The sequence below is a fragment of the Dasypus novemcinctus genome, chromosome 15 (assembly GCF_030445035.2).
Source record: "Dasypus novemcinctus isolate mDasNov1 chromosome 15, mDasNov1.1.hap2, whole genome shotgun sequence".
Taxonomy (NCBI): Eukaryota; Metazoa; Chordata; class Mammalia; order Cingulata; family Dasypodidae; genus Dasypus; species Dasypus novemcinctus.
In genome coordinates this window covers 89987427-90008265 of record NC_080687.1, presented here as the reverse complement: position 1 = coordinate 90008265, position 20839 = coordinate 89987427, and the positions used below count along the sequence as shown (strand labels likewise).

At 41.2% G+C, this 20839-nt stretch overlaps 1 protein-coding gene and 1 long non-coding RNA gene across 2 annotated transcripts in view; one reads left to right on the top strand and one right to left on the bottom strand.

The window, feature by feature from the left end:
- EPSTI1 (epithelial stromal interaction 1) overlaps positions 1-20839 on the top strand; it is a 106719-nt gene that overhangs the window by 40094 nt on the left and 45786 nt on the right. The window contains exons 7-8 of the mRNA XM_023590265.3: positions 12468-12561; positions 20246-20278. Of these exons, the coding sequence (XP_023446033.2) occupies positions 12468-12561; positions 20246-20278 (127 nt within the window). The remainder of the gene's footprint in view (positions 1-12467; positions 12562-20245; positions 20279-20839) is intronic.
- On the bottom strand, positions 288-14305 carry LOC131273441 (uncharacterized). The gene is made up of 2 exons (XR_009180657.1): positions 14250-14305; positions 288-591 (listed from the first exon to the last, which is right to left on the bottom strand). It is a non-coding gene; the product is annotated as an uncharacterized lncRNA (long non-coding RNA).

Genomic DNA, 20839 nt, shown 5'->3' with positions numbered 1-20839 from the left:
CTCTCTATATATTAATTGGAAGTAATCTAAATAGTATATCAGTAGAAATGGTTATCAGTAGGAATGGTTAAAGATATTATATCCATATTAGAGAATGCTATTCAACTAACTCCAAGGAATAAGCTAGATAGAGATGTACTAAAGGGAAAAATCTCAAGGATATTGTTCAGTGGAAAAAGCAATTTGCAGAACAAAATATTATAGTTTCCCACTTACAGGGAAAAAGACATTATTAGGATAGGGGAGGTTATGATTAAATAAAAAAAAAATAGACTCCAAAATTTCAGTGACTTAAAGAAAACAAAGTTTATCTTTCTCATGGAATGGTCTAGGACAGGTGTTACAGGTTTTTGTGTCAGCAGGTGACTCTCCTTCACAGGCATTAAGAGACTCCGGCGAATGGTAGCCAGCTTTAACATGTGGCTCGCGTTAGGTACCACCATTAGACGGGGCGAGGAAAGAGCTTTAAGAATCAGGCAGGAAGTTATTGATCCAGGCTCATCGTTTTGGTCACATTGGGTGGGCTAGAATGCAAATAGGTGGCCATGCCTAATTGCAACGGAGGCTGGGAAATGAAGTCCAGCTTTATGTCTAGGAAGTAGAGACACAAATGTTAGAGAACAGGTGGCAGGTTATGCCTTTCCTTAATTATCCCCCAATCCAAAATAAACTGCCATTCATTTCTGTATCATTCTAAGTGGATATTTGTAAATTAATAGAAAACAGTCTGGGGGATTCATACCTGACAGCTGATGGCCTTCTCTGCAGAAAGGAAAGGTCGAGAGGTAAATGAAGCAGGAACTACACTTTTCATTCTTTACGCTTTTCTATTTCTATTTTCATCACTATTTTCTGACTCGAAATTGTATTCATGTATTACTTTAGTAATTAAAAATGTAAACATTAAAGACAAGTTAAAAGGTGGGTACAGATTGTTTAAAGAACATGGGATAGTGCTATTACGAAGTACAGAGTTTAGCTCTCCCAATGTTACTTCTTCATATCCATGCTTTGTTTCATGCCTACCATTCTTGAGATTTCTGAAGTGGCGTTTGCGTATCTATCCCAGGACATTTTCTCTCACTCTCTTACTTACATAGGCACTATCCCTGCTTACGGCTATACGAATGCCTTTTGTTAACACCCATTGTATTAGTCAGGAACCTAGAGGAAACAGAGCCAAGAGGAGATATCTATAAATATTTTGAGATTTTAGAAACTTCTTTCACGTGACAGTAGGGGTGAACAGATCCAAATTCCATCAGGCAGGCTGCAATCCAGGACCGCCGATGAGGGTCCTTCATGGTTCCCCAGGAGGAGCTGGCCGGCTGGCTGAAGGAGAGATGGCGATTCTGTCTTCTGACTGCTGAAATCATCATTTTTTCCTTTTAATACCTTCAACTAATTATGTCTCATTGCTGAAGGCAGTCTCCTCAGATGGAATCAGACATCGATGCAGTCAGCTTACTAATCATTTAAGTCCATGAAATCTGCTCACTGTAACAATTTGGCCAGTGCTTATTTGACTGAACAACTGCGCACCTTCACCTGGCCAAGCTGATACATGGGCCTAACCAAAACAGTCCTCCCCTTGTCAGCTTGGCAGCCATACACAGCCTCTTAAACCATGTTTAGTCTCTAAATAAAAATAATAACAGACATACTTTTTGTCTAACAGTACTTACCTGTCCTGCATACAACTGGAAACACATTAAATTTCTCCAGAATAGGATGTAAGTCCTGGATAATATTTGCTCTTAAACTTAATATTCTATAGTATAAATATTACCGATGAAACTAATACAACTTATGTCCTATGATAAGGGGATAAAATACAGAAGAAAACAAGGATATTTTCTTTGTGTACATATATAAACATACCCATAACAAAAGAAGAAGAAATATTCATAACTATCACACCAATTTATATGGAAATGGCTTAGGCAAAATATTGCCTGCTTAGATTTTCCTATGACCCATATTGCTAAGCATGGAGCAGAGACTCAGGAAACAATTGTTGTTTGAATGAATGAGTGTAAGTGAATGTAAGAATGATTACTTTCTCACCTTCTAAATTCATGATGGTAAAGGTCAGGCTTGTGAAACTGTTACAAAGCTGGGTAAATTGTCTTGTTAGATAGTCTTATATAGAGGGTTTCTAAGACACAGAGAGGATCTGTTTCCAAATGTGTTCTACAACATGAATTATTCATACATCATAGTTATGTGGATATAAGATGATTATGTAGTTTAACAGGTATCTGTAGTATTGTCGCAGTTCTCAAAATCAGCAGGGGTGCTTTTATTTGTGTATTTTTGCTTGTTAAAAAACTTTTTATTTTGAAATAATTTCAAACTTACAGGGAAGGTGCAAAAATAATATAAACCCCAGACAGAGAACTCCAGCATAACTTCCCCACCAATATTAGCATTTTGCTACCTTTGCCCTGTCTCTCTCTCTCATCTTCTGAACAGTTGAGAACAGATTATACACATTACGTTCCCTGAACACATAATACTTCTGTGTATGCATTTCCTATGGACAAGGATGTTCACTTATGTAATCACCTTAAGTGCAGTGATCAAGTTCAAGAAATTTAAACATTGATGTACAGCTTACATTCAATATTCTGATATTTTCTTAGGTCCTACTGATGCACTTTTGAGCCTTTTCACCACTATTCTTCGCGCCCATCCTGTATCGTGTAGTGCATTTAATTGTCATTATCTCTTTAGTTTCTCTATTTTTTGAATTGTGGCAACATATATGCAATATAAATCTTCACATCCCAACCCCTCCCTGAGTGTGCCTTTCAGTGGGATTAACCACATTCACAGAGTTGCAGGACCCTCACCACAGAACAACCTTGTTTTGTTTGATAGCAGTTTCAGTAGCATACATAAGCTATGTTCCTATACCCCTCTGCACTCCCACCTTTATGTAGTTCTTGTACTTTGAGTCTAAATCCATTGATTTATGATTACATTTTATGCATTTGCGTTTTAGATCCTGTAGGAAGTGAAAAGTTTAGTTATAAGTAAAAATACATTAGTACTGGCATTTAAACTTACCCATGTCATTATCTTTATCAGAGACCCTTATTTCTTCCTGGAGCTCCAGCCAATTGTTAATTTCTATTACTGTGGAATTCAGCTCTACTTGGTTCCTTTTCATTCATAATTTCCATCTCTCTATTGATAGTCTCTTTGAGTTCATTTATGGTTTTCATGATTTCTTCGAGTTCTTTGTCCATGTTTTCCTTCAGCCTTTTGAAAATATTTAAGAACATTTTAAAAGTCCTTGCCTGGATTGTCCCAGGTCTCATCCTCCTTATTATCTTCTCCTTTGCCTGGGCCATCACTCCTGTTTCTTGGTACATTTTGGAATCTTTTGTTGAAACCTGAACATTTGATACTTTCATATGTTTAATTTTGCTGGAATTTAGACTCTGTGGCATCTGTTCCTTAAGTTTGTATTTAGCTAGTGTTAAATGCAATCTTAAGGAACAGAGGTTTCCTTGAATGCCAGGAGCTAACAACAACAACAATAGAAACAGAAGGGGAAAAAAAGTAAACATCTTTCCCAGTCTTTGTAGTTTGACTTGTGCAAGTGCTCTCTTTCAGAGCTTTTGCATACAATGAGCTGAGCCAATATCTGAAGGCCAGCACGTAGGAGCCTCTCCGGTCCTTTCTGCACAGATGTCTTGGGCATATGCATGTGGCTCTAGGAATTCCCCCACTTGTGTGGGTCCCCTCTTCTCTAGGAAACAATTTCCTCATGGTCTGGGCACTGCACTGTATATCCTACAGCCAGCAATCCCTTGTCCAGGCTGCCACTTAAACTGCTCTCCCACAGTGTTCTGTTGCATGGTTCTCAGCTGCCTTCTATGTGCAGGGCGAGTTCTGGGACAGTGAATCTGTCAGGCCACCACCAGAGTAGGCGAGACATGCACACTTCCAGTATGTGCACATGGGTCACTCTGCTCCCTGCAGAACCAGGAGTGTGGGCTGGCTTGTCAACAAACTGGTGAGGGGTGGGGAAGGGGCCAACCAGGGCTCCACAGTAGCCTACCACTTCTAAGTATCCATCTTCTTGAGTCAGCACTCCCTGTGTCACTGCAGTCCTTTGACTGTTTTCTGGAGCTTTGAGAAAGATGTTTCTGCCAGTTGTTGCTGGTTGGTCAAAGCTTCTACAAGGGAACAGGGCCCTGAAACTTCTCATCCCATCATCTTGACTGGCGCCCAATCCAAACAGATTTCTGGATCCTACTGCAGACATGCTTAATTAGAAAGTCTAAAGCTTGAGTTCATTCATCGATAACAAACACCACGATGGTTCTAATGTGGCAGCCTCACACCGTCTTCCTGCTGGCATTGGAAACCCTTCTCTGTGGACCTCAGAATGGCACGTGCCAAGCCTTTCCCTAGCAGACATCACCCTCAGTGTTTGCTTTTACTCTTTTTATTCTAGATTCATTTCAAACACACAGAAAATACGTATCAGCCACCAAGGTTACACTGTTAAGATTTTACTTTCAGTTGGTTCACTTTTTAAAAGAAATTAAATATTACAGACAGCTAAAGTGCCATCCTTTCACCCTCCTCCCTTCTCTCTCCCTCTTTCCCCAGCAGCAACACTGTTTTAGGATATAACATTTGTCAATGCCCTTCAGCCAGGTACCACCAGGAGCACACCTTTGGTTGAAGAGGTTGGGTTTCTTACCCACTGCAGCTAGGAAAGTGCACACCACAGTGACGGTGGGAGACCTCAGAGAGAGGGCTTTGTTATTTTAATTATTTTTAAAGATTTATTTATTTTATTTCTTTTCTCCTTCTCCCACCCTGATGTTTTTGCTGTCTGTGTTGTCTTCTCTTCTTATTTTCTCTCTTCCAGGATTCACCAGGATTCAATCCTGGAGACCTCTGATGGGGAGAGAGGTTCCCGGTCAATTGTGCCACCTCAGTTACTGTTTTTGCTGCACTTCACCTTGACTCTCCCCTTGTCACTCTTTTGTTGCATCATCATCTTGCTGCGTGACCCACTTGCGTGGGCACACTTTCTCTTCTTTTTTTTCACCAGGAGGCCCCAGGGATCAAATCCAGGTCCTCCCATATGGTAGGTGGAAGCTCTATCACTTGAGCCACATCCACTTCCCAGAGAGAGAGGGCTTTAGAAAGAACCTTTTACCAGATTTGGGCTTTGGTTGGGCAATTTTGGGAAGGATCTAAGGAAGTGAAACCTCACTCTGAAAGTAGGGAAACTCTGTGTTTAGGTGTCTCATCTATAGGCAGGGGACACTAGAGTGAGTATGCAGTTGTAGTTGGTAAAGAAGTAGAAATGCTTCAATCAGTGAGAGAGGGAGATGTTTGGTAATCTGTAGGCTGAACAGTGACTTGGTGTGAAGGGCCTGTGCTTGAGACTGATTATGTCCAATAGGAGAGCAACACGGTTTAGCTCTACCTAACAGAACAGTTGACAGTGACATTGAGGTCTAGATGTGCATGTTAGATCACTGTCTGGGTATTGGGGGCTGCTTTTCTTCTATCTCACCATGCATGTTTTTCTAATTTACACACATGCACACACGGAGTTTCAAGAAGTACCTACTGCTGTTTTGTGGTTTTTGATATTTAGATCATCCTCATATTTTTGTCAACTGTTTTTTTCCACTGGACATTGATTTTTGAGATCTAGTCATGTTATTCAGGATATAAGTTTAATGCATTCTCTTCTTCTCTTCCTCTCTCTCTTTCTTCCCTCCATTCTTCCTCTCTCAATCTTCCTTCTTTTTTATTTTATCTCTGGGACTGTTAAAAATGGTGCTTGATAGAATATCCCTGTTCAGGTCTCCTTGGGCACTATGCAAGGGTTTAGATGCCATATTCATATTCAGCTTTACCTGGTCTCATCAAATCACTCTCTAAAGTGGTGAGGCCAATTTTCCCTTCCATTAGCAACTTATAAGGGACCAGTTTGGTCAGACATCCTCCCTAGCATATGGCAAGTTTATCATATGTTTTTTCTTTTTCCTTTTTTGGCCAATCTGATAGGTATGAAATGGTATCTTGTTTTTTTTAAAAAAAGATTTATTTATTTATTTATTTTTAAAAATTTCTCCCACCCACCCCATCCCCCACCCCAGTTGTCTGTTCTCTGTGTCTATTTGCTGCGTTTTCTTTGTCCGCTTCTGTTGTTGTCAGCGGCACAGGAATCTGTGTTTCTTTTTGTTGCATCATCTTGTTAGGTCAAGATGATGCATCCGTGTGGGTGCCGCCATTCTTGGGCAGGCTGCACTTTCTGTCACGCTGGACGGCTCTCCTTACGGGGCGCACTCCTTGCGCGTGGGGCTCCCCTGTGCTGGGTCACCCCTGTGTGGCACGGCACTCCTTGCGTGCATCAACACCACACGTGGGCCAGCTCCACACGGGTCAGGGAGGCCCGGGATTTGAACCGCGGACCTCCCATGTGGTAGACAGACGCCCTAACCACTGGGCCAAGTCTGCTTCCCTGGTATTTTGTTTTAATTACTAGTAGGATTAAACATCTTTTCACATGGTTATTACTCATGAGTGGAAGTCAAGTACAGTGGCTAAGAGAATGGACCCTGGAGCCAGGCTTCCCAGGTTGGAGTCCTGGTTTGACATTGACTAGCTGTATGACCCTGAGCAAGTTACTCCTGTAAACTGGAGATGATAGTAGCACATACATCAACAGGCTGTTGAGAAGATCATGCTAATATACGTAAAGAGCTTACAAGATGGTCTGATAATAACAGTGTGCCACTCTATAAGTCCTAGTTATTATTGTGCTGTTCTTTTTATTATTGTTATTAATTAGGTTTATTCTTTTGTGGAATGCACGTTTCTACCTTTTGCCTGTTTTTCTATTGCATTGTCTGTCTTTTTTTAATTGACTCACTAGAGTGCTTTATATATTCTGCATATTAATCCCTTGTTATTTTTCTTTGGTTTTATGTAATAAAATTACCGTGTGTTGCCTTTTTCTCTTTTCATGGTATCTCACCATGGCTTTTCATATATTAATACGACTCTGTGTAGTTATAAATTGTAAATGAAGTTGTATACTTTCATTTCGCTATAAATGTATACTACAGGATGGATGTGACCTCTTTCCTACCACTAGCTGAGGTACATAAACCAAGGTGGTAGCTGTCGCTGAACCCCTCTTCAATACTGGAATCCAACCTTGCTGATTTTTTATTTCTTATGAGTGTAAAGGACATTTAGCTATGAAATACACAGATAACAGCACAAACCTAAGTGAGAAGAAACACAATCAGCTGGTCGCAGCCTGGTGGCCCTTGGACCATGTTTAAGCTGTGAAAGGATTTGCTTAGTCTGTGTAATATTGGCACACAGGATTTCAAAACAGGTTGAGTTAGTTAACAGACTATATCACTGGAAAAATGTTCAACTTTTTGGTTATCATGTAAAAACTGAGACATCGGGTGCTCCTGGCCTCTATCCCCTTGAGGGTTAACGACCTGGAGCCGAATAGTAGCTGACCGTCTTTCCATGCAAGATCGCACTCTCATATCATGAAGTCTCCACTACTTTCTCTGGTCTCTTCAACGTTGGTCTGAAGGCCAGTAATTTCTCATGGGGTCTGAGCTCCTATTTTTCTCACTCTATGCCCACATCCCTCATTTACGTGGACTGTTCGGACCCTGCAGTCATTTGAGTTGGCATACCAGCTAACAGGAGGTGAAAGAAGGTAAACTCGTCCCATACATACACTCCCAGCAAGACTAAAGTACTTTTCTGTTTTTTTTTTTTTTTGTGGAGAGGTTTGTAGCTGCTATTTTTCTTTGAGGATATTTTCCTAATTTTGACTTTAAATTTACGATTGGCAGTTTAACATTTTTCTAGGAAGGTTCTCCTATGACTTGTCATAGTTCAAAGTTGGTGGGTGTGGGTAAGCAGGTAGAGAAAGGGGCTTAGCTCCTCCTAGCCCTGGTGTGTGATGAGGGGCAGGCAGCGAACTTGGCAGCTCCTACAGTTCAAAGTTACTTTTTTATTTTCGCTGATAGTTTACAAAAACCCCAGTCTTCTTTTTTAACTATCCAAAAACAAACAACTAATAGAACATAAACCCCAAACTTATAGAAATTGTCTTTTGCAATTCTGGGCTATCCAGTTGAGCCAAGAAACCCATGGTTTACCATCTGCGGTTTTTCTTATATTCTCTGTTCCTTCATAAAGGTCCTGTTTTTGATGAGTCTCCAGTCACAGATGTAAAATAATCTGTCACATAAGCGGCAGCCCCTTCCTTCCCTGTCTCACAGTGCAGTTTCTCCTTCCTACCCCACCCCTCCTCATACCTCCCCACAAGATTCTAGTGGCAATGGGATAGTTTAGTAGTAATTTTAATACTCTGGGCCTAGGTGGATCCTGGGCCTGCTAAGAAGACAATTCAAGGTCGAGTACGCTCTTTTCCTTTCCCCAGCTCCCTTCCACTACCTCCCTAAGATTGTGAAATGCTAAGAAGTCCAGCTGGCTCCTTGAGAATTCTTTTTTTTTTTTTTTCCTATTCTTCCTCAACTCTTCTTGGCCTTTTCTTATCTACTTTTATAATTGATAACCTAGACTGAGAAACGATTATCTTATATATTTCACTTTGTTATATTATTTAGAGTAGGATCATTGCTGTAATAAACAGACTTGAAATATGTAATAGCTTAGTATTATGTAAATTTTGTTTTTCCTTGCTCCACTTGGGACCAAAACTGATGGAGTCTCTACCACCTTCGATACCTGACTTCCAGGATTGCCCTGGGGTTTTCTCCATTCCAACCAGAAGGAGAAAAATGGAGGTTCCTGCCTTGGAAGTTTATGTTAGTCCTGAAAATCATGTATCCTTTCACATTCCTTAGACCAAGACTCAAACATGTGCCAACCTCAGTTAAAGGGAAGTTGGGAAATGTAGTCAAGCTGTGTTAGGAGGAGGAAGTGGAGAGCATAAATTCTGAGGAATGTTTAGCAATAGCTCTGCTACAGCTGTGTAATGTTGAACTGAGGTTATGTTAACCTAAAGAGAACGTTTAGATTAAGCCATAGAATCACTGAAAGAGCAAACAGGAAGGACACTTAAGAATCATAAGCTGAACATGAATGAACTCTTGTACACTAGTATAAAGTATTGGTAGCCCATTGTCAGTTGATTTCTGGAGAATAAAGGAAGGAGTCCTTTATTCATGCCAGGGCCATGATGATAAGGTGGGGGTGGACTGTCCTTCTCCAGCAGGAAGCAGAGTGGCCGTGGTGATAAATAACAAGAAACCCCAAAGAAAAGCTTTCTCGTCATGCTAGAGTCAAGTGTTCTTAGTTGGTTTCCCACCAGGAGCGTATTCTTTTGCTCCTCAAAGAGGTGTTCTGTATCTTATTTTTATTAAATGAGACAATAATTGTCTACAGGGATCCCAAGTCAGTTCAGCCAGTGTATGCAAATTATTTATCAGGGGCTGTGAAATCGTAGAAAACTGCTAGCCAGCCTAGTAACGTGCTCTGCTTGTCCAGTTAGTCACTTGGCACCGTCACTGTGCTCTGACCTTGTGCCGTGCACAGGCAGAGAGAGTCGGGTTACGCAGCCAGCTTTACACTGGGCATTGGCAGGTGGGAAGCAGCCACCAGCGCACGCTGTGGAGCTGCCAGTCATCTTGGTCTGAAGTTCCTTTCTGTTTTTTTCCTTTGTGATTCATTTTATTGTTGTTGTTTTTTTTTAAAATTTATGTCTCTGGCCTTCCCCCCAGTTGTCTGCTCTCTGTGTCCATTCACTGTGTGTTCTTCTTTGTCCACTTGCATTCTTGTCAACAGCACGGGGAAACTGTGCTTCCTTTCGTGGTGTCGTCTTGCTGTGTCAGCTCTGTGTGCAGCGCCACTCTTGGGTGGGCTGCGCTTTTCTCGCATGGGGTGGCTCTCCTTGCGGAGTGTGATCCTTGCGCATGGGGATCCCCTATGCAGGGGAAAGCGCTGCATGGCACAGCACTCCTTGCGCGCAGCAGCACTGCGCGGGGGCCAGCTCCACATGGGTCAGGAGGCCCTGGGTTTGAACCCTGGACCCTCCCATAGTGGACGCTCTATCAGTTGAGCCAAATCCGCTTCCCTGTAGTTTTTTAAAAATTAATGATGAGTTATTTTTTTTTAAGTGTCTTCCAGCTCTAAAATTCCATGTTTGTCATTACCTAAGTATAGCCAACTTCTCTCCAAGCTCACTGCCACCACCTCAGGTGAAGCTACCACTGCCTCTTGCCTGGACAAGGCAACTGCCTCCAAGCTATTCTCTATGCTTCCTCTTTTTTTTTTTTTTAACAAGTCAATTTTATTGATACATATTAATCAAGCATAAATCCATTCAATCAATGGTATATGGTATAATCACATAGTTGTGCGCTTATCGCTTCAATCATTATTAGTGAATTTTCATTATTTCAATAATAAAAAAATTCACTTCTCAATATGTTTTCCCTGCTGTACATAGCTGCTATCTGAAGTTCCTTTCTGGCTAATCTTGGTGTTACTTTCTCCCCAGTTCTGCAGTCAGCTAAGGATATTTAGAAATCTCATCCAAACGTCTGGGCAACTCTCTTCTTTTTACACTTTTGACTGATGACTTCTTAAAGCCCCAGACATTGGGGCAGCTTCCAGACTCCGCGACTTCATTAGTCTCCTTGTCCATTCTGGGTAAGATAAGCAATCCCAGACAAACCGAAAGGCTGCTGGTCTCAGCTGCCAACATCTTACGTTTCTCAGCATTGTGTACATTGCTTAACTTTTAGTTCTTCCCTTCCAAGCTCAAGCTTCTGACCTTGTTCACATGCTGTGTTCTACCTGAGTGATTATTTGAAGTGATGCTGACATCTTTGTTTAATGTCTAGTTCCTTGTTTTTGATTTGACTTGATTTTTTACTGGAGGCTATTTGTTCTTTCCAGACCATTTGTGTATCTTTTGATGTCTGCGTCCCAAGTATTTGATGAGTCAGATCTTAGTATTCAGCTTAAAATACTAGTGGGAAGCAGAGGGACAGCACAAAGAAGGAGGCAGATGAAGTAGATGTCAAAGCTGGGGGAGTATATATCAGGTATTCGGTTATGAAAGTGGAATAAGGGGGTAAAATTTCACACATTACATGGGAAAAGCATGAAGGAATAGAGATTGATCCGTGGTGGGTAGCCTGGGGTCGTCATTGAAATAAAGACTACAAAGCAGTTCTAGTGTCCAGTGCTTGCCCTAGGTGACAGGAGAAAGTAGGGTGGGGGTCTGGAATTTCAAGGGAAAATCAAAGAACTTATTAAAACTATGGACATTCCTAATTCAGTCTTTCAGAGCTAAAAAGAGATGTCAGAAGTGCAGACGGGGATGCAGACGTGGCTCAACTGATAGAGCGTCCTCGTACCATATGGAGGGTCCAGGGTTTGATACCCAGGTCCTCCCGACCTGTGTGGTGAGCTGGCCCACACGTAGTGCTGTCACGCATGCAAGGAGTGCTGTGCCACACAGGGGCGCCCCTGCATAGGGTTGCCCCATGCACAAGGAGTGCATGCCAAGGAGAGCCACCTTGCATGAAAAAAGCGCAGCACAGGAGTGGTGCCGCACAGACAGAGAGCTGACACAGCAAGGCAACAGAAAAGAGACACAGTTTCCTGATGCCGCCTGACAATGCAAGCAGATGCAGAAGAACACACAGTGAATGGACAGAGAGAGAGCAGACAATGGGGGGCGGGGAGGGGAGAGAAAGAAATAAAATAAATCTTTAAACAAACAAAAAGGGCAGCCAGGGTCCAGGAGTGTTTAACCTCCATGGAAGGAGGTTCACAACCTCCTGTAAATCAAGTGCAATGGCTGTATGTATGTGTGTCTGTCTGTATTTGGGGAGAGAAGATCCATCTTGCTTATGAGAATCCCAGAGGGGGTGTCCATGATCCATGAATGGTTAAAAGTTTGAATTAGAGGGTCTATATGTCCAAAGCCTGAAGGAAATCAGGTGAATATGAGGAGGAAATTCTTCTAGAAAGTGAAGTCACATCTAGTGTGAAACAGTGTGGAATGAGACATTGTCATGGATTACTGTCCTACAGCTTGATAGTGGAGTCTGAGTGCCAGCCTCTGCATGTCTGGGAAGGAAATTAGGGCCCTATACTGTGGAACCTAGAGAAAATTTACCTCCAGGTCAATAATGCAAAGTGGAAAAAATGAAACTTTGGGTTCATAGATCACAAGCCAAATTCGATATCTTTCAAACTGGTGTTCTTCCAGACTGCAGTCTTGCAATGGCAGTTTGTTTTGATTTTCTCCCCTATCCTGTTCTCATCCTAACCTTTTGTTCTACCCTAGGAGGACACTCTCAGTTATCATCCAATAAAAGTCCAGGCCAGTGTCCAAAGGCACGATAAACAATGATTCTTATGTTTTTTATGAAGGCACTAACACCTGTTTGTGTTCCTTTTAGCAAAACTGCACAATTCTTGAGCAGACTGGACACAGGGTTCCCATACAGAAGCACGGGTCAAGCTGTTCCTCGTGACCCACACTCCTCAACATGGGTAAGTAGAATTCCAGGCAGGGTACTGTCTGGCCTCAGTGAAGAGGTGCGTAGTGACTGAAGATTAAGAGTGTAGAGTGACTTGCACAGCATGGGATGCTAGAACAGAAGACAGATGACCTCATCTGAAATGTTGACCTCAACTGTAGCCTTAGCTACAAAATCGTGCTTGGACACCAAACCTAACCAGGAGCCTCTGAAAATCCCCTTGATCTCAACTAGCCATTGACCCATTCCTGCCTCAGATTTTTACATCTACATCTAGTCTACTGAGTGCATACAGTTTCAGACATGAAGGACGCTGGTCAAGTGAAGGAGACAGTTGGTAGTTATAAAGCAAAGTGATGAGTGTAGAACACATGGCAACTAGAAAGCATCACCGCCTTATCAGGAAGAAGCCTCTACGTCAGGCTGTGTGTGCACGCTCATGCATGAGAAGCTTCCCTGGAGAGGTGACACCTGTGCTGAAGCTTAAAAGATGAGTCAGCAAGGTGAAGGGCATCATTCAAGATGTCAGAAGGAATCAAGACACAGGAGGAAGCATTAAGGCAAGAAAACACGGGCTTGTGTGGGGAAGAGCAGTTTTATGTAGCTGGAGCATAGCACAGTGAGCTAGTAGACTGGAGAGGTAAGTAGGCAGGAGCCTTGAGGCTGCCACTGGCCATTTGAGTGTGACAGTTCTTCATTGTGCAGGCAGGATGTTTAGCTTTCCTGACCCCTGGGCGCTAAATGCTTGTAGCACCACCCCCACATTGAGATACCCAGAAATGTCCCACATATTTCCTGGCATTCCCTAGCAAGTTAGTGGTTCCCTCATGATTTAACTCCAACAAAGAAATTTACTGACCATAGAAAGCCACTGAAGACAAGTTTATGCCACATGGAAGCACTTAGATCATCTTCTGTGAATACTGAAGACTTGAACTAGAATGGTGGGACATGGGGGTAAAATGCGCAGGGTTTGTTTATTGGCTGGCTAGTCGGGGACGAGAATGTCAATATGCTGAAGTATGACTCTGAATGGGAATGGGTTATAGTTGAAAGAAAAGATGGATTTAATATTTCAAAGGTCATTTTTCCAGGGCTTGGGCAGGCAGCAGAAAAATTAGTTGTTGGAGAAGCCCAGTCTTCATTCTCTTGCCCCTCATTTCTCTATAGTGACCATGTTTTAAAAAGTCATGAAGACATACAGAGCTATATGTATGGAAGTTTTTAAAAAATAATGTAACCGGTTTGCAAAGGCACAATCAAGTTGCATCTTAGAGACTTTAGGCAATAAAGCTAACAATAAACATTACTTAACACAAACCGTATTCATAAGCTCTGTTCATTTGATTTTGGAAAAAGTCTAGCATATCTAGTAGTTTCAGGAATTTCAGTTTAACTTTTAAAATTCTGATATTCAATTTATCAATTTCAGACTAATAAACTTTTAGAAAACTAAAGTAACTGATTTATTAATGTGGATACTCCTATGTAAAACATATGGCTTCTCCTGAATATATTTTTAAAAATAAAAAAAGTTCACATTAAAAATGTTAAGAGAAAATGTCAGGGAGACATTACAACACTCTTATCTACAAATCTTTAGATGCTTTTTTTAAATTTTAACAATTTGGTAGGTTTTTTATTTTTTTGAAGATTTAAAAAAAATTTACTTCTCCCCACCCCCTCATTGTTTACACTCACTGTTTATTCATTGTGTGCTCATCTTCCTTTCAGGAGGCACTGGGAACCAAACCAGGACCTCCCATGTGGGAGACTCCTAATCACCTGAGCCACCTCTGCTCCCTGCTTTGTTATATCTCTCATTATGCTTTCCTCCTTGTGTCTCTTGTTACATCATCTTGTTGCATCAGCTCGCTGTCTTGCTTATCTTCTCTAGGAAGCACTGGGAACTGAACCTGGGTTCTTGTATAGGGTAGGTGGGATCTCAATCGCTTGAGCCATATCTGCTTCCCACTCCTTATTTTTAACTTCCATATGGAATGTGGTCTTCCAAAGCCTGAATCTGCCAGTGTAGGCTCCATGGATCACATCACCAGAGAGCCAGCACATCTCTGGAGTCATTACAGGGCTCTGGGGGCAAGGGCTGAAAAGCTGTAGGTGTTGGAGTTAAATTGCCAGCTGATGGTGGTCCTTGACATCTGTCTGGATTTCCTGGTGCTTTTGATGAGTAGGGGAGGGAAAACAGCACTTGGATGGCTTTACCAACTGCATTTTTTGGGAAAGCTGCCAGGATGCTCTTGCTTTCTATTTGGGGGTTTCCTGAATCCTTGTAAATGAAAGCATCTGGCTACAACTGTGTGTACCTGCTCTATTTCTTTTGGCTCATTTCTCCAATTTAACAAGATCATCCTGAATTTTAATATTGTCGTCCAAAGCATTAGCAAAAAGTCTCCCACAGCTGTCTTTTCTGTGAATTGATTAGTGCATTTGTCACTCGAGCCTCAGGGCTATTAATAGAAAACATGGAGTTAGGATTGGCCCCAGGATGGCTCCTTATGAACTGCGTGCAGTAGCTGCTCCCGTTTGGACACTGAACTATTAATAATTTACCAGTGTTTAATATATTTAAGGGGCTTTTTATCCATATTCTACTCTTCTCATTCTGTCTAATCCATATGCATCGAATTCCTTTGAGGATGCTGTACAGAACCATTTCTAATGCTTGAGTAAAATCAAATATGTACACTGCACTTTTGTGAAGTGTATTGCTTCCGTGCTGAAAGAAGACACTTGCCGTTTGCCTTAGCTATGATAAATGTAAAGAACGTGGACATTGCATGTGATACCCTTCTGCCTGGAGTGTGATGAGCTACAAAGTTTTAGGTATTTTATTGTATATTTTGTATTTTTAATTTTTAAATTTAATTAATTTAATTTTTAATTTTTCAATTGTTTTAAATTTTTTAAACTTCTAAAAAATTTACTTTTTAAATTTTAAATTTTATTTAATAATTTTTTTTTAAATTTTATTTTTACTACCTGATGCAACTTTCCCAAGAAAATTTTTCCCCCGGCACTTTTCTTATTTAAATGTGACTCTACCACGGGCAGAATTTATTAAATACTATGTAATTATATCAGTTGAAAGTCTACAAGAAAATTCCTTTAGGGGTGATACAAGAGGTACCTGACACATGAATAATAGAGTCCTCTATCCAGGTCGGGGTGTGTGTGTGTTGGCAGAAATACTGGAATCATCAGGCTCCTCAGCCATCATCGCTGCATATTTCCGTGGCATGCTAAATGGTTTCCAGCCTCTGGTTTACCACCCCTGCTGCCAGCCAGGCTATCTTTTACTGAAAATCACAGTTTTTGAAAGTCTGATCCCTCTTCCATTGCCCCAAATCATTCACTGGCTCCCCATAGCGTCAGGGCTCAAGTCGAAATGCTACAGCTGAAGCATAAAGCCCTCTGTGCTTTCTGCCCCGTCTGTCTCTCTAGCGTCATCTCTGGGAGCTCCTACAGCTTGCGCGGCTGGCCTAGAGTCTAGGCTTTTGCTCTTAAAGTGTGGCCCCTGGACCAGCTGCCTGGCGACTCCTGGGAGCTTATGGAGAAGCAGTGGGCTCTCAGGCCTCAGCCCGGAACTCCTCAATCACAACCTGCATTTTTTTTTTTTTTGCATTTATTTTATTGAAGTATATCATTCATACATAAACATACATAAACAATTAGTGTATGATAAAAGTTGTGAACTTATAAAGCAAACATGCATAACCTCATACAGGGGCCCCTTATATCACCCCACCACCAACACCTTGTATTGTTGTCAAACATTTGTTAAAGTTATGAAAGCATATTGTCAAAATATTACTAAGTGGGAAGCAGATGTAGTTCAACCAATTGGGCTCCCGTCTACCATATAGGATGTCCACGGTTTGATGCCCAGGGCCTCCTGGTGAGGGCAAGTTGGCCCATGCGGAGTGCCGCCCCATGTAGGAATGTCATCCTGCACAGGAGTGCCACCCTGCATGGGAATACCACCCAGTGCAGGAAAGCCGCCCTGCGCAGGAATGCCGGCCAACGCGGAGAGCTGGTGCAGCAAGATGGTGCAACAAGAGACGCAGAGGAGAGAACATAAGAAGACATAGCAGAACAGGGAGCTGAGGTGGTGCAAGAGAGTAATAGCCTCTCTCCCACTCTGGAAGGTCCCAGGATCGGTTCCGAGAGCCGCCTAAAGAGAATACAGGCAGACACAGAAGAACACACAGAATGGATACAACAGACAACAGGGGGAACAGGGTAGGATGAGGTGGAGAAATAAATAAAATAAATCTTAAAAAAAATCACTAAGTATAGTGCATATTTTACATTTGATGTATTTTTCCCCCAATCCACCCTATTTTTAAAAAATTGTTTAAAATATATTGTTATTACAAAAGTTGTGAGCTTACAAAACAATCATGCACATGTGTAGAATTCCCATACAACACCCCTTCACCCGCCTACCCCATGGTGGTGGAACATTTATTAGAGATTATGAGATAATCTCATCTGACTATTACCACCAACCATGGTCCATAGCGTACATTTGGCACATGTTTTCCATACTCCCCTGTTATCATTTGAATCAGACTGGGGGCTGATTTGTGTGCACATTGATGTCTGAGGAGCGCCACTCCCACCTCTCCCTAGCATATCCTCCTACTCTCACCACTCTCAACAAGTGCAGCTTGGCTCTGGAACTTTTTATCCATGTGTTACATGTGCATTCTTTAAAAAGTTCAATGATCCTTTTCAAAGCATATGTCTCTCACACCCCCTCAATCCCAAATATATAAGACTTCAGACCTGTTTTAATAGTTTCCTAATACTACTGTCATGAATTACCCCAAAGATAATGGCTTAAAATAATGCAAATTTAGTCCCTTACAGTTGTCAAAGTCAGAAAAATTCAGAAACGAGCCTGAAGGGACTAAAATTAAGGTGTTGGCAGGACTGGTACCTTCTGGAGGTTCTAGGGCATATCACTGTGCCTTGCTTCTTCCAGCTTCTAGATGCTTCCAGCGTTCCTCTGGTCCATCACCCCAATCTCTGCTTCCAGCTCCCCCTATTCTCCCTTCCTTTGACTTGCCTGTCTTCTTCTGAGGACACTGGTGATGACTTTGGGTGTACCCCAACAATCCAGGATAATATCCCCATCTCAAGATCCTTGGTCACTTTTTTGCCATGTCCCTTTAGCTGTATAAGGTAACAGTCACAGGTTTGGGGGATTAGGAAGTTGGCTATCTTTGGGGAGGGTCATTATTCAGCCCACAGCATTCCTTTCTTTTGTCATTTGGCTTCATATATCTAACTGCTCTTTGTATATTGTTCTCTCTTGACTAATCAGTTTTAGATCTTAGCTATGATTCAACATGATGGTCAAAGAATTTTTAATACACTCAACCCTCCTCATTTCCTCCATGCTATCTCTTAATATAATTATTCAGGATTCAGATTTTCCCTTAGTATGACTATGTAAATATTTTTTGACCAGGTAGTATCCTCTGATTACATTTACTGTCTTTTGTAACTTTAAAAAAGAGTCACTGTGTTTTGCATTTACTTGGTTCCTTTCACCATTTGACTGCCTTCCCCCACTTTGTGACTGTTTTATAAAATGCTCCTTGATGCAAATTTCCACATAGGTTTCCATTTCATACCTGTCAACTTACGAATTCCATTTTTTTTCTTTACGGAAAAGTCCTTCCTGGATCTCCCTTTGCTCCTACTCTCACCTGGACTGGTTGCTCATTAGTTCTGCTGCAGGCAGACCTGTTCTGGGACTTTCCTTTAACACAGTGGTTCTAAGCCTTGTCTGATTGGAGTCACCTGGGGAGCTTTAAAAATTACTGATGTCTGGGTCACATCCCTAGAAATCCTGCTGTATTGTGGCCTGGACATTAGGGTTTTTAAAAACTCCCCAGGTAATTCTAATGCCAAGCAAAGGATGAGAATCATGGCTTTAAAGTCATCTTGGGAATTGCTTTTATTGCATTCCTATGTTGAGTCCACAGTTTTCTGGATCTTATTTCTTCATTTTCCTCACTTTTATTACTTTGTTTTTGTGGGGCATATTATTTGACAACCTTCCAAGAGAAGATACATGAGAGGTAAACATCTTTGGCCCTCTGTGTTTGAAACTATCTTTATTTAGGCTTTATACCTAGATCACAATTTTACTAGGAGGTTGTATGGGAAATATAACTTAGAAATAATTTTTCTTTGGATTTTTGGAGGCGTTGTTATTTTAATTTTCAGTATGGGTTCCTGATAAACCCATCTGAATCTCTGTTTGGCTTTCTCTGCTTCTCCTGGAAACATTTTAATATCTTCTCTTATTTTTTGGTGTTCTGAAATTTCCTAATGATGTGCCTTAATGCGGGTCTTTTTAATTCATTTTCAACCTGGAAACCCATCTCTAGTTTTGGAAAATTTTCTTGTGTTATCTCTCATTTATTTCTTTTCATTTTCTCTTTGTGTAATTCCTATTAGTCTGAACTTGGACTCCTGGATTTATCTTCTCATCTAAAATTTTTTTTCTCCTCTAATTTATCTTTTTTTTCCTATTTTTTGAAAAAATTCTAATTTTGTATTCTAAATCTTGTAATGCTTGTTTCTTTGTGGGAAGAGAGGATGATAGCTTTAATTTCTGTTTTTAATTTTAATTTCTATACTTTAAAAAATAGCAACCTGTTCTTTCATGGAGGAAATAGCACCTTATGTCTCTCAGTGGGACCAATGCAGGGAACAAAAGAAAACTTCCAAGAATGGGGCTTGGAGACTTGCTGCTCAGTATGCAGAAGTTTACACAATCCTTTCATTCTTGGTCTGCACTTGACCGCTGCTGCCTTCTGTACTATGTGTCCCGAGACTGTTAGTTTACCCAGAAAACACACTTTGGATCTCCTATGGAAGGTGGAAGAATTAGCACTTGGATAATCATGGCAGGTGTTAGGGACATGGGGCTAAGTGGCTTCTATTAAGACTTCCTAATAGATCCTTTCTTTTCACCTTGCTGTTGCTCATCTGTCCTCCCCAAAACCTGGTGTCTCCAATTTTTTTGTCCATCACCATGCTCTGTGGCTAAAACTGACTGACTATTCATGGGTATCCTCTGTCCCTGCCCCAGCAGCAATTCAGGTTTGACCCTTTCCTCTCTAAGCCACTTATCATTTCTTCATTTACTTTGCCTTTCAATATGTTGGACTGGAATGCAGCTGTCTCCCGGCGTTTGAAGATGGCATTTATGTTTCTTCTCTGTTTACAGTAACTTTTGAGAGATGGTTGGAGCACAAACATACTCTATCATCTTGAAATGGAAACTTCATGCTTTTTAAATTCAATTAAATATCCTCCTTTTTACCTTCCTCTATTCCAAAAACTATCATGCTGTATGTACTGTAATCGTTGGTCTTCTTGTCTGACTCCACATTAGGTTAGAAGTCCTGGGATCCTGTCTTCACCTAGTGCTTGCTTATTGAGCAAATACATTAAAAACATAACTTTTAGGGGAGGGTGAATACAACTGTGTGTTTTAGGTGAAGGATGAAAATATAGTGTTAATATTAAATACTTAATGGTAGAAAAATTAAGTGAATACAGTGCCTTAGAAATTTCTGGACTTTAGAACTCATAGAAACTCTTAGAAATTGTCATTAAAAAGTGTTTTTTTTCCTCCTGTTATTTTTTAATAGAAACTTCCGGCCCTGCCTGGGGATGATGGCTGGGTAAGCAAAACTGAACACCTCATTGTTGACCTGTGACTTTTAAACCACCACTTCCCAATGTCTGTGGTCCTTTTCATGGTACCTTTTCTGAGTAAAAAACGAGAACCTATCTTTTGACAAAAGAAAAACAAAACGGTAAGTTTTAAAAAGAAAGGTATTCAAAGAGAATTTAGTTTCCTTGTTCAAGTCGTCCTGTCTGCTTTAACTAAACAGTTTTTTACCACCTTTTCATCTCTTGATTAGACGCTGTCTCCATTCTTTTTCTTTTAGGGATTTAGATAGAATATTTGAGATGGAAACCAACATTCTAACATTCACATAAGAGGAAGGGGCCATTGGGGAGCCCCTCTTTGTCTTATCACAATCCCCTGTGCTGAGGGTGTATCAGGAGAAAGTCATCGAGTGTGTGTCTGCCTGTTTGCCGTAGCAGGGCTTGGACGTAGGGGTGCTTTTGGGCTTTCTGAATATACCTGGCTCCACTATTCTAGTTGTCACTGCTCTAGATGGTACAGTTCCAAAAGTCTCTTTTTGCTTTTCTGGAAAGTGGCTGTTAGTATTTGA